This window comes from Clytia hemisphaerica, unplaced genomic scaffold (assembly GCF_902728285.1).
Source record: "Clytia hemisphaerica strain Z4C2 unplaced genomic scaffold, Clytia hemisphaerica genome assembly, whole genome shotgun sequence".
Lineage (NCBI taxonomy): Eukaryota > Metazoa > Cnidaria > Hydrozoa > Leptothecata > Clytiidae > Clytia > Clytia hemisphaerica.
The window spans coordinates 2,867,666-2,893,974 of record NW_027103836.1 but is presented as its reverse complement, the minus strand read 5'-3'; the positions used below and the strand labels follow the sequence as shown (position 1 = coordinate 2,893,974).

The 26,309-nt window shown below is 35.1% G+C and overlaps 2 protein-coding genes across 3 annotated transcripts in view; both read left to right on the top strand.

Moving 5' to 3' along the window:
- Nucleotides 1-17,916, top strand: part of LOC136807263 (outer dynein arm-docking complex subunit 2-like) — a 53,931-nt gene extending 36,015 nt beyond the window's left edge. Inside the window, exons 7-15 of the mRNA XM_067063864.1 lie at nucleotides 6,727-6,837; nucleotides 7,581-7,796; nucleotides 8,508-8,689; nucleotides 9,343-9,406; nucleotides 10,182-10,232; nucleotides 13,250-13,327; nucleotides 13,862-13,972; nucleotides 16,251-16,472; nucleotides 17,041-17,916. Coding sequence (XP_066919965.1) covers nucleotides 6,727-6,837; nucleotides 7,581-7,796; nucleotides 8,508-8,689; nucleotides 9,343-9,406; nucleotides 10,182-10,232; nucleotides 13,250-13,327; nucleotides 13,862-13,972; nucleotides 16,251-16,472; nucleotides 17,041-17,154 — 1,149 coding nt within the window. The 3' untranslated portion in view covers nucleotides 17,155-17,916. The remainder of the gene's footprint in view (nucleotides 1-6,726; nucleotides 6,838-7,580; nucleotides 7,797-8,507; nucleotides 8,690-9,342; nucleotides 9,407-10,181; nucleotides 10,233-13,249; nucleotides 13,328-13,861; nucleotides 13,973-16,250; nucleotides 16,473-17,040) is intronic.
- Nucleotides 17,917-20,532: 2,616 nt separating this feature from the next.
- The window catches only part of LOC136807261 (F-actin-capping protein subunit beta-like), a 12,846-nt gene continuing 7,069 nt past the window's right edge, over nucleotides 20,533-26,309 (top strand). For both annotated transcript variants that reach the window (XM_067063861.1, XM_067063862.1), the window contains exon 1: nucleotides 20,533-20,647. In XM_067063861.1, the coding sequence (XP_066919962.1) occupies nucleotides 20,645-20,647 (3 nt within the window). In that variant the 5' untranslated portion in view covers nucleotides 20,533-20,644. The remainder of the gene's footprint in view (nucleotides 20,648-26,309) is intronic.

Sequence of the window (26,309 nt, the reverse complement as noted above, 5' to 3'; positions counted from 1 at the left end):
ATAATGCTCTTGTGTCTCATGAACACAAATGTGTTGATTAAAGTTTTTATTGGAATTTGATTTTGTTGTCAAGCAGTAGCACACTGTGTATTCATCGAATATGGATAGTTTGAAGCCAAAACAAAGACTAGCCCTCGGTGTAGCATGTGCATTAGGTTATGCATTCTTTTTCCAATTTGCAGATATGTTTTACAAGTATACCTACGATAACAGTCATGTGGAAGCTTTTGAAGCACTTTTAATACGATATATAACGAGCTTTGTCATTATATCGTCAAATATGTTAGCTTGTGGCCGATCTCCACTGGATAGCAGATCAAATATATTTTATTCAGTGTTGGCTGGTATTTTCAGAATGTCAGGGTCCTTGTTGATGCAAATGTCCTTGCAATTGATTGATCTGGGTACTACTGCTGTAATCCTGGCTGCTTTACCACCTGTTTCGACTCTGTTCGCTTGGCTGTTGTTAAAAGAGAAAACCAAACTTTCCGAATGTCTACTTGGAGCTTTATCTTATGTTGGAGTGCTACTTGTAGTGTGGACAAGGCTTAAAGCGCCTAAATCGAATCCCAACTTGTATGTCATAGGTGTTGTTCTTTGTTTTGCATCAATTGTCTGTTTCTCATTGTATTATATCACGGTGAGAAAGATTAGTGGAAAAGTCGACTTGAGAAAATCACTTTTCTACATCAATTTGGTTGGTGTTGTGACATTATCCCTGGCTCACTTCATTTTTCGGATAGATTTTGCCTTGACTAAGGTACCTGTCGAATTCTCATGGTTTATATTAACCGGAGGAGTTATGTTCTTTCTTGCTTTACTGATGGAAGTGGCAAGTTTGAAATGCTTGAACGTTGGAGTTATAATGGTGATCAGAAACACTGAATTTATATGGGCCTATTTATATGACATCGTTTTTGATAGTTTATACCCAACCTTTATCATTATACTTGGTATTTTTATTGTGGTGTTATCAGCCACTCTTATAGCTATTGACTTAATTAGAAACATACCTTATGTTAAATGCTTTAAATTTATTTTATATAAGATAATGAACATATAAACCACTGGACGCCCATCTTTGTGTTTTTGATCCGAGCTGGACGTGTAACCTCAAATTTATTAATGATATTGTACATTATTTTGCATGACATCACTTATGATTTAGGAGATACACATTTTACCAACTGCAAATGATTTAAATCAGGTTTGTTTTGATTTAACTTTGTATTTTCATTGGAGGGCGATACATGTTAGCCTCCACTAATGCAAGTTACCCGATCCCACGGTAACAATTCAAAAAATGTATTTCATTTCCTTCAAAATTGAAAAGAAAATATGTAGTATGGAGTTTGAAAGATGATCTTCAACTTTTCAGAGATATCAGAATCTTTATACAATCATTTATACAATCTCTCGATCTCTTCATGATATCAATCATTTCATATGCAATATCAATTTTCTGAAAAAGAATCAGCAGACTTAAAATATTTTCAAGCAAACAATCAAGTCTAGTGAGAATGAAACGAGTCTATTTTTACAAAATTGTGTGTTCGGCAAAAACCTTTTCAGTGCAATCTTCACTATGTTTCGTTTATAAAATTAATCAAAACTAAATTTTCAAGAACCCTGCTTTGCAGAATAAAATCCTTCAAAAGATTCTAAGATTTTGAAATATATTAAAGTAATGCCATCACTATTTACTGTAGCTTCGTGTAATGTCGACATACCTTGTCTAATTCCGTCATAGCAACTATCTTAATCTGATCTGCAAGTAGTTACGCGTAGTTAGAGCTGTTTCTTAAACAGCTTATTCAAAAAGTTTATCTATAATCTATCTGTTTTCTCCATCAATCACAATCTGCTCATATGTTCATAATGCTATGTATATTTTGGGTTTATGCTGCTTCTTTGTGCACGTTCACCTAGAACATCGCTGGTTCAGCCGGTCGGTAGTCAAAAGGCACCCCATCAAACTCTTTCACCTTAAGAGATGAAAATAATTATAATTAGAGTAAAATAGAGTAAACACACAACCTATATAAATAAATATAAGCCCAAGGAAAGAAAACATGGCCATGAAAACACATGGCCAAGAAAAAAAACATTTTGTTTTGAGATGAAATCCAATATGCAAAAAAGTCAACACTAAGAAAGAATACTATGTAACTATTCAAAGGTAGTTGAAACTATAAAGGCATAAAAATTGATCTTAACACCAATTTATCTTTTAATGGGCCATAAATAGTCCAAAATCATTGCATGTACATCTAGCCAATTAGTTTGGTCGTGTTACGAAAGTACAGGCTGTTTGTAGGAAAAAAATAATATATAGCTGAAACTTTCTCCAGTCCTTCTCTATAGGATGCTTTTGCCATGAAAAAATCCCCTAAAATCCCACTGGTAGAACATCCCTTTTTTGGGCAATTTCTTTTTTCCCCAGGAGAAAATTTCAAACTCTTTTTGAGACAACATCATGTATACCATTCGAAAGCTCTCAAAAAACTATATAGAAGACTTTTAGACGGGTATAGCCGATTTCATTACCTCACTCGAGATAATTCACGCAGAAGATGCAGTTTTTGGTCAATTTTAGACCAAAATGTGGCGAAAAGTGGAACTTGCGCATGAAATATCTCGAGTTAGGTAATGAAATCGGCCATACCCGTTTAAAAGTCTTCTGTATAGTTTTTTGAGAGCTTTCGAATGGTATACCTGATATTGCCTGAGTTTGAAATTTTCAAAACATTTCGCCCTTAGGGTTTTGCCTGGGGAAAAAAGAAATTGCCCAAAAAGGGAATGTTCCACCAGTGGGATTCTAGGGGATTTTTTTCCTGAGGCATAAGCATCCTATAGAGAAGGTCTGGAGAAAGTTTCAGCTATATATTATTTTTTTCCTGTAAATTATGCTAAACGACCCCACTAAATGTCAGTCAAAGAAAGGTCCCATTCCGAAGAGTTAAAAAATCAGAGGGTGGTTCAGTCACTTTTTGGTCGGGGTTGTGGACGACCAAAAGTGGACTTTTTTGTTTCTTCGTTTTTGACCTTTTCGATATTTTCGATTTTTGCTTATTTTGATCTTATCAGTTTTAGGGTCAGGGTTGGAGCTCGAAACATTGCGTCATTATTTAGATGATCTGTAAAGTGTAGAAGAGGCTTTCTGGGGGAAATTGTATACTCTCGGAATAGGACCTTTCTCCCTCTCGTGTACATAAAAAATTGGAGAGATTCTGTGTTGCCATCTTTATTGTTTTGAAAAATGAAACCCAGAAAAAAGGCATCTGGAAGAAGCAGGAAAAAAGCAAAAAAGATAACGTTTTGGCATTACTAATATTTTTGTACAAAAGGTGACATTTTTGTAAAAACAATTTAATTTTAAAGACTTAGAGACACGAGAAGTTTTTTCGCGTTGGTGTAATTGAACATGCTTTATCCCACCAACACAAGAAAAAAGTGCGTGTCCCATTGTTTCTTTTTTTATTTCATAGGACAAAAAGTGTGGGAAATACCCAAAAGACACGCTGATTTTGTCCCTGGGACAATGGAATTAAAATTAATTTCGCTCCATTTTCCCAGGGACAAAAGTGAGATTTCACTTTTCTTGGTAGAAAGAAAAATGGGGTGGAGACACGAGAAAGTGTTTCAGGTTGGTGGAATGGAGCATTTTACATTGCACCAACGCGAAAAAAACTTCTCGTGTCCACAAGCTTTTATTCTTAATTCTTATCTTTAATTTCAATAAACTATTCATAAAACAGACACTTTTAATAGTGCTAACGAAAAGCGATCCCATCCCATCCAACAGGAAGCAAAGTCGATACTTCGCCATTCATCCGGTTCATTTTCGTGCATTTACAATTTTTTTTTACGCCACGCGCCTATCCAGAGAAAAGATGCTACACTCCCTATTCGTCTCAAAACGGTTGTTCCGCAAAAAACATGGATAAATGAGGGGAACAATCCATTATAGGAGAATGACGTCATAAACAATACAAAACTGATGAATACAATAAATAGCCTACTTGAGGCCTTTATGCATTTCTTTTTTGGCGTATTTTGATCTGCAAGTGTTGCCAATGGTTTGGTCAATACACAACACGTAATCAAAGCAAAAGCAAAGCGTAGACCCCCAAGATATAATTACGATTTGAGGAAGGGACGTTAGGCTACATTACAAGAATATTTAAAGGCTCTCATATTCAGACAAAATTTAAGGAAAGTAATGTGTTCATAGAGATAAGCGAGCCAAAAATTTATTTCAATTTACAAACGAGATTTTACTTTAGGGAAGTCTGCAATCTATAGTGGATTGAAAACCCTTCAAAAAATACTTTACTTATACCATATTCAAGTAATGTTATATTTGTCACGAATGATGACATGTGGCTTTCCCTATCTACTTCGTGCTATACAAAGCGTAATAAGCGACGACTTACACATTTCATGCTACTTACTTTATACACACTGTCAAAAAGGTTTAAATAATATACAACTTTCGCAAAAGATGTTTATGAATAGAGATTTCAAATAAAAGAATGTTTAAAACACAGCTGATTGACTTAGGCTTCGAAGCTCTCTCTTGTTTCATTAAAACATCAGTGCGCATGCGATTTATCCGGAGAATTTCAATATTCCAAAAAAGAGCAGTGCTCGTATCCCGTAGAGTAGGAGTTTTACGCTCGAAACGAAGGAAGATATGACGTAGCGTATCAAAAACCGCAATCAAGCTGCATGTGGTCTATAACTTTCGATCAAAACAAAATCGAAGTTGAGATTTGATTTTATTATCAAGCAGTAGCAGAAATTCTATGTACGCCTAGTAGCACACTGTATTTATCGATGGTAAATATGGATAGTTTGAAGCCAAAACAAAGACTAGCCCTTGGTGTAGCATGTGCATTAGGTTTTTCTTTTTTTTTCAAATTCGCAGATATGTTTTACAAGTATACTTTCGATCACAGTTATGTGGAAGCTTTTGAAGCACTTTTGATACGATATATAACGAGTTTTGTCATTATATCGTCAAATATGTTAGCTGATGGCAAATCTCCACAGGATAGCAGATCAAACATATTATATTTAGTGTTGGCTGGTATTTTCAGAATGGGAGGGTCCTTGTTGATGCTAATGTCCTTGAAATTGATAGATCTGGGTACTACTGCTGTAATCCTGGCTGCTTTACCACCTGTTTCGACTCTGTTCGCTTGGCTGTTGTTAAAAGAGAAAGCAAAACTTTCCGAATGTCTACTTGGAGCTTTATCTTATGTTGGAGTGGTACTTGTAGTGTGGACAAGGCTTAAAGCGCGTAAATCGAATCCCAAATCGTATGCCATAGGTGTTGTTCTTTGTTTTGCATCAGTTGTCTGTTTCTCATTGTATTATATCACGGTGAGAAAGATTAGTGGAAAAGTCGACTTGAGAAAATCACTTTTCTACATCAATTTGGTTGGTGTTGTGACATTATCCCTGGCTCACTTCATTTTTCGGATAGATTTTGCCTTGACTAAGGTACCTGTCGAATTCTCATGGTTTATATTAACCGGAGGAGTTATGTTCTTTCTTGCTTTACTGATGGAAGTGGCAAGTTTGAAATGCTTGAGCGTTGGAGTTATAATGGTGATAAAAAACACCGAATTTATATGGGCCTATTTATATGACATCGTTTTTGATAGTTTATACCCAACCTTTATCATTATACTTGGTATTTTGATTGTGATGTTATCAGCCACTCTTATAGCTATTAATTTAATTATAAACATACATTATGTTAAAGGCTTTAAATTTATTTTATATAAGATAATGAACATATAAACCACTGGACGTCCATCTTCTATTGTATCTTTGATCCGAGCTTCGTTGCCGCCTGTATTTTCTCAAATATTTTCATAAGTTTGAAATATATTTTATCAGCATTCTTGGACCTACCTCGGAGGTCCTTTAAATTAATCGTTCGTTCGTTCATCCGTTCGTTCGTCTGTTACCAGCTTTTCTCGGGATTGGCTTATGGTGATTCCCAAAAAGTGACGAAGCCTGATTTTCGAGAAATAAAATCTTTCCGGCTGAAAATGTTGGGAATATGCCCGAAAACCGGCTTTTTGGCATTTTATCGATTTCATCATTAGTTTTTTGATAGCAATGCCCACCATAAAGCATGATTCAATTGTAAATAAAACTGATTTTTGAAGCCGGAACTCTCTAAAAATCGCCGGAACAGCCGAATGATTTTTTGCACAAAGATGCGTATTAGCAATGCCCAAAAAATGGTCGATTTCGATTTCTGAGAACAATTATTTTCCGGAAATCGCCGTTTTTGAAGATTTTCATTGGACTTTTTCTTAATATTTCATAATGTTTTATTTTATACCTAGCCAAACTCAAAACATAAATTATGTAAATAGTTGAACGATTCACATAAAACAATTCTATAATCGAACATTCGAATGTTTTTCTTATTTAATTATTTTCTTAAATTACTGCGAGTCATAAAATTTGTTAATGAAATCGACAACATGTTTATTTTGACAGTGTTATTTCAATGGCTAAAAGTGTTGAGAATGTTTTTAAGCCGTTTTTGTCTCTCTGAAAACTCACTTATTCGCGAAAATTTAGTTGGTTTTCAAAGGGTTGGTCCGCACATGCCCTCCACTTCCCGACCCTGGATATCTTCCGCGAGGTGTTCTTCAAACTTAACTGTTTAGCGTTTTATCTTTTTTCTTTTCTTTCAAGCCAACATATCGCAGTGCTATCCGTACAGAGGGAATGGTTGAAGATCTCGTCTTCAACTTAAAAAAAGAAAACGCTGAACTTCAAAGACATTGTGCCAGTGCCATTTTTAAGGTAACAGTATTTTTGTTTTTAAAATTTGATATAGTTTGTTTATTATGATTCATGAATGAGTGCACCAAATGATTTAAATCTAAATTTTTAAATCTTTCTCAATGTGGGTAGCTTTTCAAATACAGGTCAATACCCGTTTATCACCCAAAAACTCCTCTGGTATTCCGACGCCGCTCCTAAAGGAGAGGGTCAATTTCCCAATCGGGGAGAAATGAAAGTAAGTCTTAACCCCCCCCCCAAAAAAAAAGAAGGACTGGGATTCATGCCTCTCGCTGCGAAATCCGTGACTCAGTGGAGAAATACCATAAACGCTTTTTTTATAAGAATATACTTCATAAGAATATTTATGATGAAATTGGTGAAAAAAATAAGAATATGGTAAGAATACCACCAGCATGGAGTTTGGCAACTGAACCAAAGAATGCTACATTTTGAGAGCATTTTTGCGTTAAATTGCTATTTATTACCCAGCAATGCTAAAATGTTCAACAAAAATGCCAAAGTTTTGCTTGAAGTATGTGGGACATGCTAGATTTTGGCTGGGATTGGATCCATACCTAAGAATACCTTAACTTAATAATATTTCAGAATGATTTTCCTCAAAAAGTTAAGAATATTCATGATGAATTGAAAAACACCATTCTTATAAAAAGAAGCGTGTAATTCAACTCAATACTCCAAAAAATTATTTTATAGTCTTATAGTCTATCAATATTTTGTCAATCACTGTCATTCTTTCATAGTGCGCCGAAGACAAAGAGACACGTGACTTGGTTCGACAATATGGCGGATTAGAGCCGTTAGCAACCCTTTTGGGAAACACAGACAAGAAAGATCTTTTAGTTGCAGTGACTGGTGCTGTATGGAAATGTGCAATCAGTGAAGAAAATGTTTTGGTGTTTCAAGAATTGAAAGCGATCGAACAATTGGTGGTTTTGTTAAATAATCAGCCGGAAGAGGTTCGTTAACGATATTTTTTATGAATTAAAACAAAAACACATTTTCTGTCAACGTTTTTTTTTAATTAAGGTTGCTAAGACCCAAGCCCTTAAAATTAGCCGACTTTTTTCACTTATCTTGTAAATATAATCTAACCATGTCAAACGATAGTCCTTGACTCAATAAGCATAAAATAGGGTATGGTCAACACAATCTTTTCAATAAATGAAGTAGAGCACTAAGCAACCCCTGACCTGACCCGAAAATTGGAGTTGCTTATAACAAATGTGCACGTGAAAAATCACAGTCTCCTTCTGGGTCCCCGACCCCAGTAGTGAAATATTGCTGGCTTAAGAATATCCATCACCTGAAAATGAAAAAAACATTTTTGCATTCATAAAATCCTGCCCCTGTTTAATGTGCTTAATCACGATCAGTACTCAGTATTTTAAGATTTCTCACTTCAACCAAGGAACTTTGAAATAAAACTCTTTTTTATTTAAGTTTCTTTCTTAAACTTTATCTTTTTTGCAGTCGTAGAACGATAAAACTCTGTACACATTCACTGACCATCTGGATAAGGCTATCACTGTGCCTCACTAACATTCTGCTAATTATAGAAGTGTGAGGGTTTTGATCACATATCAATTGACTGTGCTCAGGCAGATTGTTAAGGTAGCATGGTGATAGACTCTTCACCTTCACTGATATGCTTTTTTTCCTCCAACCAGGTCTTAATAAACGTTGTCGGTGCACTTGGAGAATGCGCTAAAATCCCTATCAATCGTGCTGCTATCCGTAAAGCGAATGGTATTTCGCCAATGGTTGGACTACTGACGGGTACCAATCAACAACTCCTGGTCAATGTCACCAAGGCTGTGGGTAAATGTGCAATGGAGCAAGAAAATATGGCGTAAGCATTGATTCTTACCCCATTAACTATTAACAACATTATCTTTTTCAAGTTTTGCTCGTTGGATATCTAGTATTCTTTAAAGCTATTGTTACGGCATATATTCTCCGCACTCTTGTCAAGGTATTTGTGTGTAAAAGATATAACCAATCTTAAGGCTTGGGGACACGAGAAGTTTTTGTGAGTTGGTGCTATGCACCATGCTCCATCCCACCAACCTGCAACACTTATCTCCTGTCTCTACCCCATTTTTCTTTCTACCAATAAAAGTGAAATCTCACTTTTGTCCCTGGGACAAAATCTTTTAGGTATTTCCCTCACCTTTTGTCCCATGAAACAGAAAAGGAAACCATGGGACACGCACTTTTTTTCTTGTGTTGGTGGGATGGAGCATGTTGTATTTTACCAACGCAAAAAAAACTTCTTGTGTCTCCAAGCCTTTAACCATGCTTAAGACTGTTAAGATCAAAAGGTAATTATCAGGTTTTTTCACACTTGTCTTGTTTAGAGGACGTTAGAAAATTCAAAATGAGAAAAATTCCGAAAATTCCAACCTTTGAATTCGTTATTTTGTTTGGAGCTGTTATTGACGCAAAACAATAGAAAGTAACTATACCCTCTCTATTGAATTAGAAATGATTTTTTTTTTTTAGTATTGTTGACCGTTTGGATGGCGTGCGTTTGTTATGGTCCCTTTTAAAGAATCCAAACCCTGAGGTATGTACCAATCCCTCGAAATTCTACTGTTATTTTTATTTTTTTCTCCGACCGACTGACCTTCTTTTTTGGGTAGTTTGGCCCGTAAAACAACAAATTAAAATAGCCTCGCCTTATGAGAATACGTTCATTTTCTATTTAAATACTGTAAATCAGCTTTAGTTTCAGCATCCCTGCGCCATCTATCGCCGTGTATCCAACCGTTATATTCAAATTGTTATAATGAACATCATAGTTCGGACCCCCCCCCCTTTTTAAGGGGGGGGGGTGACACCTTCCAAAAAAGTGAAGAAAGAGGGGGATCAGAAATTTTCACTAAAAAGGGGGGGTAGCATGGAGGGGGGCTCGTTTAAGAAGGGGGCTCGTTTAAGAAGGGGGCTTACATATAATGTAGATTATTTTCCAGCCTTGTTATGAAATTTGGTCTGTATTATATTTGCCAGACTTAATTTTTCTTTACTGTTTCCCTTGCCTTTTTACCATAAAAAATTTAGCCCGAAACCCTTGGGGGATAGGCATTTTTAAAGGTTAGGGGGATGCCAAGAAGGGGGGGATCATTCAAGAAGGGGGGATCAGACCCCTTCCCGCACTATGAACATTATGGATAATGTTACGTTCAATAATGGTCATAATATTTAAAAAAATATTTGAGAAAAACTCAATGCAAATTTTAAAACCCCAAATGATTTCCCAAAAAAGAGCCGTCTTTGTGTTTTTTGTTACAAATCTGGCAAATCTTCTCATCTATTACATCTCAACTTTTTATTATCCTTAGGTCCAATCGAGTGCAGCTTGGGCAATTTGTCCGTGTATTGAAAATGCTAAAGTAAGAAGATTTTACTTTAAAACCTAACTAGTTTCTCCAATCTGTTTATTTTCTTTACTCGTCATAACTTCTTTATATGGTTGTCCTGGACGTTGTGATATTTTAATGGAAGCTTGATTGCGTGTACTCTGTACCAGAGTGTATCTCACGTTTATTGCTTCGTAGTTAGTCTAGCATGCTAGACGACTTAACTCAGTAAAAAATAGGAAGTAGAAAACTTGTCAGGAGCATCAATATAGTCGTCTAGAATATTTTGTGCACAATGTTTTTGGATAACATTTTCAGGGGGTCTTGTTGGTTTGTTTTGGTTTGTTTTTTTTTCTTTCACTTAGAAATTCTCATTGGCTGAAATTTTTATTTGTTTATGTATTTTGTTGTATATGATTGTTTTCTCACCCCGCAGAAATCTGCGGGCCCTGCTGGAACTCCCGTAAGCTACGGAAACCACCTTAGCCCAGTCGTTTATTTTAACCATATCCCGACATAAAAATTTCCCGCTTTCAACAAAAACGTTATAAACGACTGGATTCCCAGTCTACTTCGTAGTACACTCTGTGCACATTGTCTGTTTGATAAAAAAAATCCCCGTACTGAGACCTCTACGATGAAGTATGACTTATAAATAGCAACGCTTCTCTCGTCGTCTCCCCTCTCTCGCCAACTCGGCCTTATGATAGGCTAATTTGAAGGTGTTCTTGACTGACATTGTTCCGTGTTTGTTAAACCAAGATAGATGTTCCTCCTGCATTACTTTTACTTTTTTTCTAAGACAAAAGGAAGACCGAAAATATAAAATTACGAAAGATTTGTTTTATTTTATGCTTTACAAAAGATTTTTAAAATGTACATACTTTTAACCAACACTCCATCGCAGCGATCGGTTAGAAAAATCTCAAATGAGAAAAGACAATTCATAGCTTCAGCCCCCCTTACTTTTGGGGGCTAGGAAATATTTTGCCCTTTAAAGGACTAAAATTACCAAAATATTTGGGGGACCTAGATTGTTGGGGGCCTAGATGATCTGACTGAGACTCTGGGGGCTGTTCAATTAATTTCAAAAGATCTTTTATCTACTATTAAATCAAATATAAAAAGATTTGTAAATATAAATATTGATACAAGTAAAATTTTGTTTTCTTTTATCAGTATTGTACTCGCATATATTTTTTATTGACTTCTCTCTACGGGGGCCGGAGAACATCTCTGCGGGGGCCGGAGAACATCTCTACGGGGGCCGGAGAACATCTCTACGGGGGCCGGAGAACAATGTTTTTTGGGGGACCTGAAGTGTTAGGGGACCTAGCACAAGGCAATTTTTTGGGGGGAGCTAAATTGTTGGGGGGAGCTAGAAACCTGGCTGAAGCTATGGACAATGACAACAGACCCTCTACGGCAATGAATTTTGAAATAAGCCGTATACTGGGTCTGTATACAGACAAAACTAGTTTCTGCAATCAGCCATAAGCAAAAAGCTCGTACCTATGTCTATTTTTAGCTGTTAAAGCATAATAATTTGACTTGAGTTCTTTTTCAGGACATGAAACTTGGATATTCAAAATCTACTCAAAATTCCGCTTCCACTGATATATAACATGATAGGGTTATTTTCAAGTTAATATTCCGGTTTTTTTGGATTTCGGCCTAAAAATGACCCATTTTTGGCCAAAAAAGTGATGAAACGCTAAAAATCATAAATGAGAAATATGTAATTATTTTCCTGAATTTGTAAGAAATATTATAATTTTAATGTAAAGTTGTCAGAAATACATACTAGAATGAGAAAAATAAACTTAGAAAGTTAAAACATGAGCTAAATCCTAAAAAAAAACCGGGTTTTTCCAAAATTAGTCTACGAAACATTTTGATCAAAAATGAGAAAATCCACCTTGCAGGACCTCTAGTTCATTGTAATTTTGCATTTTTGACTCTATTTTTTGCATATTCTGATATACTCTACCTATTTGAAGAATTTTCAAGCAAAGAAATCTCAATTCAAGTACACTTGACGAAAAGATAGGGCAATTTTGACATTGGCCCAAATTTTCCGTCACGGCGTGACAAAAACTAAAAAGGGCTACAGAAAATCTTGTGGGTTGATTTTTGAATTTCTATTTTAGGTTTCTGATTAACACTATATATGGTTGATGTTTCATGGAGAAAATTAAGGCCTGATTCCACTCTCATAGATTTTTACAGGCTATTGAAAATTTTCCGTCACGGCGTGACAAAAACTCTGACCTAGTACTAGTCAGTGAAAAAATGGATTTGAAAGCCTCAAATCATAGATTAACCAGTCCAAGTCCTATAGAAAGTTGACTCAGCTTGAAAAAGAGGCCTTTTGGTAAGTTTTTTGAATCTATACCTGAAAAAAAAAACCTGTAATAAGGACATCATTCCAAAGCAGTTTTTTCAGTACCGTAGCAGCAGGCTCAGATTTAGCCTATGTTGATTTTTCGGGAACATATGCATGTTATATATCAAATTGTCGGAAATTTTATGTAGATTTCAAAAATGGTTAAAAGTAGGGGTTAAAAATGAAGTCAATGAGAAGAAAATGCTTTTTTCTCCTATTTTGGCCTGCGATTTTACAAAAACCTAAAAAATGCGAGGTTAAGCTCTATTTTTTTTTGCTTTTTGCTACAAAATACCATAGATTCCCATAAAAATAGGTTTTAGAGAGATTTGAAGACCTTCATTTTTTGACATTTTTAAATTTTTGGGTACGAGCTTTTTGCTTATAGCTAATCTGTTTATTTTCTTTACTCGTCAAAACTTCTTTATATGGTTGTCCTAGACCTTATGATTTTTTTAATGGAAGCTTTGGTGCGTGCGTGCGTGCGTTGAATCCCTTCCTGGAAAACTACTATGTTCCAACTCACTAAAGATAAATTGAAAAAAGAAATGTTTTATTGAGTTAAACCACTGTGTGTATTTTTCACCTCGTGAATCTGTTTGGTTGATGTGCATTACGTGATTTTTCTTTGGCAAATAATAATGATTTGTGTTTTATTTTTCAGGATGCGGGTGAAATGGTTCGATCATTCGTTGGTGGTCTGGAACTTATTGTCTCTTTGTTGAAATCTGAAGAAACTGAGGTTTGATCCAATGGAATTCTTCAAAATTATAAGGAGAATTATGTTTTGCATTGTTTTTTTCTATCACGTGGAAACCATGTATTTAGAGTAATTACTTGAAGGTGGTTTCTACATGGTGGCAAACAAAAGTACAAACTAAAAGCATGATATAAAACTGAGATAAATTGAGATCAAATATCTATATAAATTGAATTTCTATTATTCAATGAAAATTTCTAATTTTGGATCTCGCCCGCGAAAGTTTGAATTTCTATAAAGCAATAACGTCTTGATTTTTATCATCTTCTTTTAAAGCTATGGACCAACTATTTTCATCAGATTCCAAGAAAATTTAAATTTTAAGCCAGTTTACGTTTTATGTTTTTGATCTTTACCCAAGAATTTACCAAAGTCTACAATGCTCATAAGAAATAATTTTCCTAAATTTAGCGAAAGGAAATTTCGCAGAATTTCGGATCTCGCGAAAGTTTTGTCTTGCGAATTTTCCTTCACCTAAAATATTTGGAAACTAAAAAGGAATTTCTTTTCTTAAAGGTTTTGGCCAGTGTTTGTGCAGCAATTGCAAATATTGCCAAAGATGAAGAGAATCTAGCGGTGATCACAGATCATGGCGTGGTCCCTATGTTAGCGAAACTGACACATACTGTAAGTGGGCAGCTTGTGATTTTTTTTTGTATTTTTGGACCTTCCTCGAGGTCTTATAAATTAAGCTGTGTTCGTTTGTTTTGTTGATGACACCAAAAAACCAACCATACTCGGCTTGATAATTTGATTTCAACTACATCTACGTTTTGGGGGCCCCAAACCTGCGTTTTAACAACCAGGGGTGTACTGTGAAAATTTTATTGAACAGATTTATGACCTAATCCCTCTGAATCACATTTCCAAACTATGGTCAAAATTTTGTTTTCATATCTTAAAGAGATCTCTAGAAATCGCTAAAATTGCAAACCTACGTTTTGGGGGCATTAGAAAAAAGCTACCTAAAATTTTGAAAAATAACTTCCAGGAAATAGAGTAGAGATGTTAAAGTTTATGTTAAATCAACGTTTTACTTTCTCACCTTTTAACCATTCAGTGACGAGTGACGTGCTTTTTATTTCGTTTTTCCTTCTCATTGTGCTTTTTTGATTCTGTGCTTGACATTTTTTTTCTAGTTCTATTTTTATCTGACTCTCATAATCAGGTAGGTCCATTTAGCATGTGGCTTGTTGATCAAGATTAGAATCAGCTGTGGTTGAATAAAGTTGGTGAATGTTTTAAGAAAGACGTACAAATTCTACGCGTTTTAATAAGAACAAATTATATAAGAGCATACCTTATCGGGGAAAAAATATCAGAGTTTTATTTAGTCGGTTTTTTTTTTTCGTCGGGGAAAATTTCGTCACCTAGAGGCATTTTCGTCGCTTTCCCCCGACCAAAATTTCAAATTCGTCACTTTTCCCCCCTTTTCCCCAACCAAAATTTCAAATTCGTCACTTTCCGCCGACATTTTTTTCCCCGATAAGGTAATACCAAACGATGACCAAAATATTAAGAACAAGTAAAGAACTCTAAAACATCCGATTCCTTAAAAAATTGCTCGAAAATAGTCACAGAATGGTGAAAATAAGAACACTTCTAGGAACATTATTTACGCTTAAAACACGAAAAGTTATGAACATACAAAGGCTTTAGCTCAAACATAAAGGTCATTTATTTACGTTTAAATGCACGCGACTTATTACTAATGACTTGAATATTTTTTGGTAGAGGCTCCACTAGCCTTGTTTATTTTGTAAATGTTCTTGATGTTCTTTATTTGCTTACTTTATTCATTTATTGACTTAAAATTATAAAAAACAGTCATATGCTTGCACTTGTTCCTATAATTTGCTATTAGGTTTTGGCCAAACTTAAAACTTGTTTTCTTATAAACTTCAAACTTCTTCTTATAAAAAAATGTGTACATTATTGTTGTTTCTGTGTCGGATTAGGCTGCGCGCATCCCCAGAATTTATTTTGTTATAGGGGATGAGTATCGTGTATGAAATTCTCGTCCGAGAGTTACCTCAAATTTGGGGTAACTAAAATTTGCATAAATTTACATAATTTCGTCACACCCAATCAAAGAAAGAAAAAAATGAAGTCATTGTGCTGTTGTTTTTATAATTATCAATTTCATTCATTGAACAAAGGAAAAAAGAAGTCATTGTATTGCTATGACGCTTAATCAAAAAAGAAAAAAGAAACGACGGGGGTAAGTTGGGGCAGAAATATTTTAGACGATACGCATCCCCTATATCAAATCATATCAGAGGGGATGCGTGCAGCCTAGTGTCGGATAGTATAGAAATAAATCGGTATTTTCTGAAAGAACGCCTGACATATAGTACGAAACTGATAATTGTAAAACAGCCCCCATATAGTGATATTTCCTTCCGAACATAGAACAAAGCTCTGATTGATAAAAGATTTATAAATGATCAATTCTGTTGACTTGGTGATTTTCCTAGACGAAAAAGTCCCTTAAAGCTAGGAAGTATAGAGGTCTGTGATTCAGACTATTTATTGATTATTGTGTAACTTTCCTGTCCTTTTAGTTTATTCCTTAGAGAGTATTCTTGGCAAATATTGCCAATTCTTAAGAACCGAACACTTGAAATTTCTAGTAAATTCAAACAAAAATTGTTACTCATATCCAACTAAGAAGAGTACCAAGATTAAACATTGCTGGCCGAAATCGCTTTTTGAAAACTACATTCCTCTTTTTAGCGCTCAGAGTGGAAAGAAACGTCTTAAAAAATTCTTCACTTTGAATTTCATTGAAAGTTCGACTTTCAGAGGTCCCTTTTGTCTCCTTAATCGAATAATATACAAATGGATGTAAAATGTGTAAGATATGCTCTTATAATGGATTTCCTATTTTTTTCTTCGCTTATAGTCAGACGATCGACTACGTCATCATTTAGCTGAAGCGATTGCCAGATGTTGCACATGGGGTAACAATAGAGTTGCTTTCGGTCAAGCTGGTGCCGTAGCTCCACTTGTTGACTATTTGAATTCTAAAAATTCTGACGTCCATCGCGCCACGGCTAAAGCTTTGTTCCAGTTGTCACGTGACCCAAAGAATTGTATTGCGATGCATGAGAGCCTTGTGGTGGAGGTAAGAGCTATCACTCACGAGCTACAACTAAATCTGCCAGATGTATCAGTCTGTTACTTCTTATACTCTTACAGCCCTTCAACTTCACGGCTTTTTAAGCTGGTATTCTCCTCGAGCACAAAAATAAAAGAAAAATTTAGTCGATAGAGATAAGAATGTGAGATATTCAACATAATATATTCAAAATCTTGAGTTCCAAATTTTGATTAAAAGAGCCTCCAATTCTTTTAGACGTTGATCTCAAGCGGGAACTACAGACCCTAAACGTTTTTGTGAACTTAACATTGGACAAGATTTCAAAGTCTTCACTAATACACCTTTTCGTCCGTAGTCGCCAGGGCATTTTTTGTCCGCTTTATCCCACTAAAACCGTCCCAATCCTCTTTTGACGCATTTTTCTATTGTCTTTTTGTGCGAAAAAAAGGACTGGGACGGTTTTAGTGGGATAAAGCGGACAAAAAATGCCCGCGCGACTACGGACGAAAAGGTGTATTATTAGAGCATTAAAATATCACTTTTGTGGAAAAAATAATTTGTTTTGAAGATTTTTTGTTTTTCTATTTTATAGAGTTTGGTGAAAATGGTTGGTTCGAAAGATGACGTTTTACAAGAAGCTGCAGCAGGCTCATTGGCTAACATTCGGAAACTGGCTTTAGCTAACGAGAAAGCGAAATATCATTAGAATTTTCTTTCCTTTACTTTTACTTAGTTTTGTAAATATTTCTCGCATATTCTTTTTAATTTACTGTTCTGTAATAGGTTATCCAAGAGGGAAACACTTTTACGAGCCACTGTCTGTAAGACTGTAAGAATCAGACAAGGTCAGTAATTGACTTGATTTTTTAAATGTTTTGTGCAAACGGCGTGTACAAAGTAATGTACCTTAAAGGAAGAAATTTTGGCGGAAAGAAAATTTTGCGGATTTGGCGGATTTGCAAATAAAGTTCCCGCTAAGATTTCTTTTTTCCGCCATCCGCCAAATTAAACTTTTTGAAAATATGATCTCTTTTAAGATGGTTTTGCATTTTTTTTGCTGTTTTAACGCCATTTTAAGGATAAATTTTTCAGCAAACGCCAAATTAAATTCCCGCAAAATTTAGTTTTTTCGTCCACCCGCCAAATTAAATTCCCTCTAGAAAACTCTTTTGGCAATCCGCCAAATTAAATTCCCGCCAAAATTTCTTCCTTTAAGGTACCAGTTTCGAATCTCATCTTGCTCTGATAATGTAAAGTTGGAAGTATTTATGATGCATTACTTCCTCATCAATAAGGATAATTTCAGTACCTCATAGCGTTGACAATAGCTAGTTTTTAGGTTCGATTTAGGGTACCAAACTTATAACTTGACTTGTAAAATAACCATTATTTTCTTACACAAAGATCTACTATATATTTTTAGATAATATTTTTGTTAATTTTGATCAAGATGATGTTAAAGCTTGTATATGTGTAATGTTAATTCAATAATGCTATTTATTTTAAAAAATGGCAGGTCGGTTTTTTATATGTTTTCATCCGTTTATTTTGTGGGGAGCTTGTATGATCAAATCTCGATATAAATTTGTACACCAGTCATAGCCTTACCTTCCTTCATTTGTTGATAAGTTTTCCGGGTATTCTATTATGCCGTTGGTTCTGAATAAACAAAAATTGTTTTTATTTTCCTCTTTTGGCCAATCTTGCTTTACATCCTTTTCAATTCGATGTGAAAAAGTTTGTAAATCCCTCGTACAAAATAAGTTAAAATGATTCCCAATTGTGTTTGAAAAAAAATAAAGATTTCTCTAGGAGAGGGAAATAGATATCCACCCCCTACCTGAAAATTGTGGAGACAGATCTGGACGAGATGAGTTTTCACTGGGCGAAATAAGAGATTTCCAATCCTGGAAATATCTTGAACATATGATATTTCCATATACATTTGTAAATATGGAAATATGACTTTTCTATATTTCCAAACTTGAGGAAATATCATATTTCATGATATTTCCAAATCTGAAACATCATATTTTCAAAATATTTCCAACTTTTGGTTTTTGAGGAGAAACAGATCTTTCTATGAATTAGATTTTTAAACTTTGGGCAAAAGATCGAATTTATCATTAAAAGAATCATTATATGAAAAAAGCATATTTTGAGATTTTGCTGACGTCAGCACTTTACTGCAAAATTTCGTATTTTTCTGATTTCTGCTGACGTCAGCAAGATTTGAAAAAACATTTGATTAAAAATTATCCTTTTAATGATGTGCAACTTTGGTCCAAATCTCATGTACAAGCCTTGTCCGCAGTGGCTGCGTTTAGACCAGCCTAGCATTTGTAATTGCTTGCAGTATTCTTTTGAATTCTAATGTTCCGCGCAATTGTTCGGTTTGCCAAATGCCTAATGATGCCAGCGTGTTGGCATTTCGTTGGCATTTGAAATGCCATTTTGAGCAAAGGAATCCCCTTTTCTGGCATTTCAAATCAAACAAAGGAACCAAAACAAAGAGAAAAAATGACATTTTTGATTTTTTAAAGTATTTGCACGTTTTTTATTCAGTTCTTTCTATAGATTGTAAAATTTGCAAAATTTGCCATAGCCTAGCCCTACGGCAAAAAGTTTCAGTCTTAATGACTGCAGTTTTTGAGAAATTCCATGCTTTTCATTGTTTGATCTGTCAAAGTTGAACTTGAGGGAATCACCTTTTCAGTAATGACTCTAAAAAGACGATTCCTTAAATGCCATGACAGAAAATACAATGGAAAAGCTATTAAAATCGAAAATTCAAAATTTCGTGTCATTATAAGCATTTTGTTTGATTTTACTCGTCTGATGATTTTTTTCTCACACCAGATTTCATAAATGTATCCGTGTTTGGTATTCTAGCATTTATTTTCAAACTTTTGGCCAGAAAAAGTACGAATAGAAAAAGTTAGAGAACTTTTTAGAAAAAGAGTATTAATCATTTTTCAAAATCAGAGTCCTTCGAGCCGCCATGACAGTTGTCCTTTGCGGACAAACCTGTACATTGATTGTTTTCTGAAACAATAGAAAGACAATACTTTGCTCTCCACCGTTTCATTCGATGTTTATCCAGAGTCTCTATAATAAATCCATGTTCAAATCAAATAACAAGTCTTGCTGACGTCAGTATTTTTTGGTTCTTTCTTAATATTTTTTTGCTGTAAAAATTGATTATGATTAAGCCAGTCTACTAGTAGTGACCTTCACTGTAATACCAGTCTTTCGATGTATGAAGTGATATGATTTGACAAGTGGAAACGGTGATAAAAAATTACGGTAAATTTGGACGTGCCTTAATTTGGCTGAGCTTTTTTCACACCCTCAAAAGTCTCTCAAAGGGGTACAAAAAATTACGAAATTCAAAATTTCCTTTATCAAAGGGTCGTGATTTTCTAAAATTTGGACAAAAATCGAGTGAAAATAAACAAAAATTATGAGAAAAGTCTCTGTAAGGGTCCCAAAAACGCTAATTTTTCCTCTCTTAGGGTCAATTTTCGATTTTTGGCTTGGACATACCCCTCACCTCTCAAACCTAGTACCCCCCCCCCCTTCGGATCAAATCATATCAGAGGGGAGGGATGTGTGAATCCTACCTTCCTCCGGGCCAAAGTCTTTTGTCCATCACCTACCGGGGATGATTACAATTCTGGATAGCGCTATAGATGCTTTATTTTTCCAGGATCGTCGAAATTGTGGTAAATAGAATGGAATAATATACAAAGCAAACATTTGATCTAATCCATCAAAAGTTGAATTTGTTATTGCTTTCGCAGGGCCAGAGTGCCGTGCGGATCGAGCAAGGATTGCTCTCATGTTTTGAAAATTGATTGAATTCAAAAGCTGTGTACTAGGGAGTTCACGTTAGTGTTTATTTAATCTGAGTCTGTTCCAGTTGACAAGGGTCCTGGTATAATATATTTTTACAAAAAAATATCATATAAAACTCTGAAAACTGACAAGAAGAGCCATGCACGCGCGTTACATAAGAACGATGAACAACGGATGGAAACGATTCAAACCTGCCGATATTAGTTCATTCTAGCTAAAATGATCCAAGCTTGGGCGGACTAGGCGGTAGTGGCCATTTTGTGGGAGAGGATTGCTCAAAACAGTAACAAAACTGAAACTGAAATCTACTTTACACTTTTTTGGAATTTCTTGGCAGTATGGTAAGACTATTTATTCTGATCTTTTACCACTAAAAATGTTTTCGTCAATCTCCTCCGGTACCTCAAAATTTATGTTGTTTGTGTTGTTTTTTTTATATTTACATTTCAACATTTTTTTTGAAAAGCTGTCATTAACAGTTGTGTTTAACTGTAATATACTAAGACTTTAAGGTATATCTTTAGTATAGTAAGACAACACAGTGTTTTAGCATTCAAATTCATTTACATAACCTTATAAAGGAGTCCCTCGCGTTAGGAAATTTTCAGTATTTTATGTCCGTCTATCCCGTCCACCCCCATCCCATGACATGTATGATCGATATGATGGACATATAAAAAATATTGAAGGGCATTTTTATGATTCTGCCAACTCTTTAGACTTTCCTGTATTTTTGTCTCATGCTAAAAAGTATTCAGTCTAGGAAATCCTTTTATTGCGCGCTTAAACTTCCGAGATTTAAATGTGCAATTACATGGTCAAAACTATCAAAACTATTACATACTATCAAAATTGCAGAGTTTTTTAAGGGTGCCACGCATACCATGAGCATATATGTCAGCCTGAAATAATTTTCAAGTTGTCGTTTATTATCTGTTTAAAAAGGTTTGGTAGAGGTCAAGTAAAAAAAGACGTTCCACGGCTTGCTAATTCCACTACTTCCAAAATCTGAACAATTTTTACAAAATTTCTGAAATTTCACTAAGAACTTGGCTGGAGGTGAATTATAAGCAGTGGCATGGTGGGAAAATTTCTCTGGGGTGGCCAAGGCAATTTATATGGCGCCCTTTTTAAAGATTTTTTGTTTTTGGCGCCTCTCTTTATACGCTCATTATGAACACAAAAAAGGGAGTGTGCGAGCGAAGCGAGCCAGAAAATTTTGAGTTTTTGAGGTGATGAGGGGCGCCATTTTTGTTTTTTCATTTGTCAATCTTTCGATATGGGCGCCTGAAAAATCCTTCTTGGCGTTGCTTATTTTTGGGCGCCCCTTCTAAAAAGGGCTCCGCTGGGGGGGCCTGGGCCCCCCTGCCACCACGCCACTGATTATAAGCATGATTCATAAGCATATAATAAGCATAAACTATGCCTGGATGCTTTCAGAATTTTTAAGCATACACAAGCCTGACCAAGGGGCATACACTTGCTTATAAAAAAAACATGTAGTGGCAAAACAATGCAGGGTGTTCAACGTCACTCGCGCGACAAGTTACACATTCGTTCTTTGTTAATCGTATCGGGCGATAGGTGGTTAGGCGGCAGGTGGTTAGGCGGCAGGTGCCTGGTATTTTACCCAAACCTGTTCGGGATAGTAATAAATACCAACCAATACATGGACATGTAATTGCGTACCAGGACTCATTTATCCCAGCATCTATTAACTGGTGGAATAAATTGCCAGCTAACATTTTGAATATGGAAGATAGGAATGACTCCACGTATCTTGGCATTCTCAGAACATTTTGTTTAGCCTTATGCTCGTTACTCTTAATCTCGATAACCTAGGCTTTGTCCTCAACCAAACATACTTTAGGTTGTTTTTTTTTAGAATTTTTAACATATTTATTATTGTTATTGAATAAACATACAAACATTTTTTATTATTAAACCAATTTCATTTATCTTATTTTTGTTAATGCTTTTATATGTAGGGAAAACAAACATTTATGTTGTTAACTACTGAAATACATAGATAGATAGGTGTTCTCTAATTCTCCAATCGGTGTCCGGTCATTTTGAATGAAAAAAAAAAAGTTAAAAAGGGCAAGCTATCATTGAAAGTTATCGTGACATGTTTTATGACAGAAAGTATGATTGGTGGAGTTATCAAAACAAATTTGTTGTCAAAGAGATTTAACAGTAAGTGAAAATACAGGCCAGATTGTCTCATCTCAAGATATTAACCCTTGAAAACCGTGTTTTTCAGCCAGAAACAGCTGTTTTGTCCAGTTTTTGCGCTTTTTGAAGCTCAATATCTCGAGTTAGGTACTGAAATCACCTATACTTGCAATTTATCTCTAATCCTAATTTTTTGAGAGCTTTCCAAAAATATACAACAGGTCTCCGTTTTCTCAAGCTAAAATTTTCATTAATCTTTAACCCTATGATTTTTGGCTGAGACCGTCATATTTGCCCGAAAATCACACCAAAGTGTCCGGAAAAAAAATTGGAAACATCGTAATTTCGATTCCCCTACCCCTTAGCTTTCCAAAAATGTATAGCAAGGGCTTATAACAAAACAATCGAGCGATTTAAAAAAATCGAACAAAATTTCCCCTACTATGGGTTTCATCGCTATTTAAGTGGTCAAAGAAAAGTTTCTGAGATTCTTCACCGTGCTGCCAGAGAAAGAAGATGTCATCGATATATCTCCACCAGACTAAAGGTTTGAGATTGTGTGGAATCTTTTCTTCAAGATCACTCATAAAGAGAATGGCATAGTTTGGTGCCATTTTAGTACCAATTGCTGTACCTTGCTTTTGTTTAAAAACCTCGCTGTTGTGTTCAAAGATGTTATTTTCTAGAACACATTTCGAAAGCTCCAAAAGACTGCTGGTAGAGATTGTTTTTTCATCCCTACTATCAAAAGCATGCCGCAGAGATTCTAGACCATCCTCATGGGGGGTACTAGGATAGAGACCAACTACGTCTGCGGTGCGGGCGATTTGCGCTAAATCTGTACCGTGTCCCGTCCGAAATCATGAAAAATAAAGTTCATTTTTTAAACATAACTCTACTTTTCTATGACAGTCTATAGCCTATATTTCATGGAAATGTACCTTGACACCACCTTTTAAGGCCTAATAATAAAGATATAGGGGCTCGTGGAGCTGTTAGAGCGTATGAAAATGGTAAATTTGTTGTAAAAAAAATCAAAACTAACTTGCACTTTAGAGAGTATCACATATTACAAGGGTTGTAACAGGTGATATTTAAGTATCACTAAACTTAGGTGAAATCCTTTTTTTGTTGCATTCTTTTGATTGGCATGTAGATATCGAAAATGATTTCGAACGGACAAAATTTGCAAAACTAAAGGCTAGAATACATCAGAACAATGTATTGAGGAAGTAAGGAAGCTGTAGAACAGCCTGAAATTGTTTGTATAAAGGCCTTCCTCAAATTAGAATACATCTTAAAAATCTGTATCACCTTTTTCATTTTTTTTCAGGGTGATTTGCACTAAATCTTTCCTGTCCCGTCCGAAATCATTTTCATAAAAATCTGTTTATTTCAAGTTTTGCTAAACTTTTTCTTTCTACATATTATCAGTAAGTATACAAGTAAATATACTACTATTCCAAATAGAAAATACTTGAGAATCTTCCACTCTTTTTGTTCCAGTAGTGGTTTTAATACAATACCTATTTTTACAGGAAAATGTCCGTCCGAAATCAATTCCTATTTTCAAGGTTAAAATAAAGGTATAAAAACTTACTTCAATTGGCCTGTTTGAACATTTTTCTTACCACTAGGTCTTGCTAATAACTTCCTGAATGTTAAACATTCATTTTATTACAAATTGAAACATATTTGAAAAGTTATGATTTCGGACAGGACAAATGATTTCGGACGGGACATTTTTTCTAGTACCCCTGGAATCAAATCTGAAGAGCTTTGAATCTTAGATTTACTCAATTAAAAATATGCTCTATCCTAGATTACAATATTCAGCCATTCAAAATCTTTCTAACCCTGCAGAAGAATTTCAGAAATATTGTCAATCTTATTGTGATTTCGGACGGGACATTTTTTGGTGTCACTTCCAATCACCAATGCACTGGGACCTGTAGAATGGTAACCTAATGGTAAAATCATATTTTTTGACAGGTTTTCAAACACATACAGATTGAGCTTACTCTCAAACTTAAAAAAACCTTCAATAAACACTCTTAAAATAGGGGCAATGTGCAATGATTTCGGACGGGACACATTTCGGTGTCAAAATGGACGTAAACAGAAAATCACTGCTAGAGCAAGATGGAAAAAGGTTTCAAAACACTTTTTTTGTAGAAAAACACATGAATAAATTGCCTATTTGGAAAATCAAAATTCCAGGTCAAATACCTTCCTGGAAAGAAAGTGCTACAATAAAACTGAAGCACTTTTTTGCTAAAAATTGCCAAAACGAGAAAAAATTGACACAAAATTTATGATTGCATACTAATGATAGACAGTTAAAACATGAAATTTTGCAGAAAGTGTACCATTACCAAGCTGTATCTGATGAAAAAAGAAAAAAATCATTAACACTTTTAAAACCTTAATGAGATATATGCAAAAAATGATTTCGGACGGGACGGTACAGATTTAGTGCAAATCGGCCAGTGCATAAAATGGTATCAGATGGTAAATTAGGAAGAGAGGAAAGCTTTTTCAAAAAATCATTTGTGTCTTTAACAAATGATTTGACCTGTTTAGCTAGAGGCTTTAGATGAAAATCAAGAAATGCCGAAATATTCTCCGTATAATACGAAGAATTTGAAATAACAGGTCTCCCGGGAACCCTGTAAAGTTGTTTGTGGATTTTTGGTAATAAATAAAAACGACCAATCTTAGGGTTTTCAACCAGAAAATAATCCAAAGTATCTCTAGGAATGTCACCTCTTTTATCAACAGAGTCAATGCAAGACTCGACAAACTCAATGAGCGGACTAACAGCATCCCCACTGAGCTTCTCATACACACTCTCATCTGCGACTCAGCTTCCCTAAGATAATCCTCCCAATCCCAAACCACAATACACGAGCCCTTGTCAGCCCCCTTGATGATAATTGAAGTGTCATTCCGTAGAGAATCAATAGCTATCCTTTCCTCCTTAGAAATATTGTGTTCCCTTATTCTAGTGTTAAGATTAAGAATTTCTTCTTCCAAACAACTAAGATACATCTCAATAGCTGCATCTTGGTTTCTTGGGTTAAAATTCTTAGACCGGTTCGATTTCTTTTTAAACTGATCCGGCACAAAATCACGTTCGTCGTTTTGAAAAAACCACTTCAACCGAAGCTTCCTCCCAAAGCGCTCAAGATCGTTTTTAAGAGCAGCTTTGTCAACGAAACGTGGTGTAGGAATGAATTTTAACCCTTTTGAAAGAAGAGATATCTCAGCCTCAGAAAGTCTACGTTTAGAAAGATTCAAAACATTCTTAGAAACAAAAACCCCTTGAAGACGCTTATTTTCTTCTTCCCCAACCTCAGACGCTACCCCTAATGGCGAGATAACATGGCTAAAATCCCCATTATTTTCTAAATTTTCTGAGTTAGAATTATCAAAATTATTGTTCATGATGTCCGTTAAATTAATTAAATTATCAATATCAGACGACAAAGTATGTCCCTGCTCAGCCAGATTACTTTTGAAATCAAAACATTTTAAATGATCATCAAACCTTTCCAGTGCCATTTCCATCCGATCCTCATCATGTTTCAGTAACTTTCTCAATTTCTTTCTTTTTCGTTTGACAATGTTCTTTTCTTCTTTTGATAAAAATCGTACCAATTTGACCCACCAATCCAGTATGTCATCAAAATCTTTCACCGACTCTTCAATCTCACATAACTTTTCCCAGAATGTTATTTCAAATCCCATCATTTTATCAACTATACCAATTATCAGAGTTTCTAAAAGATCCCGTTCCGTACTAGCGATGGTTTGGTTCCAAAAAAC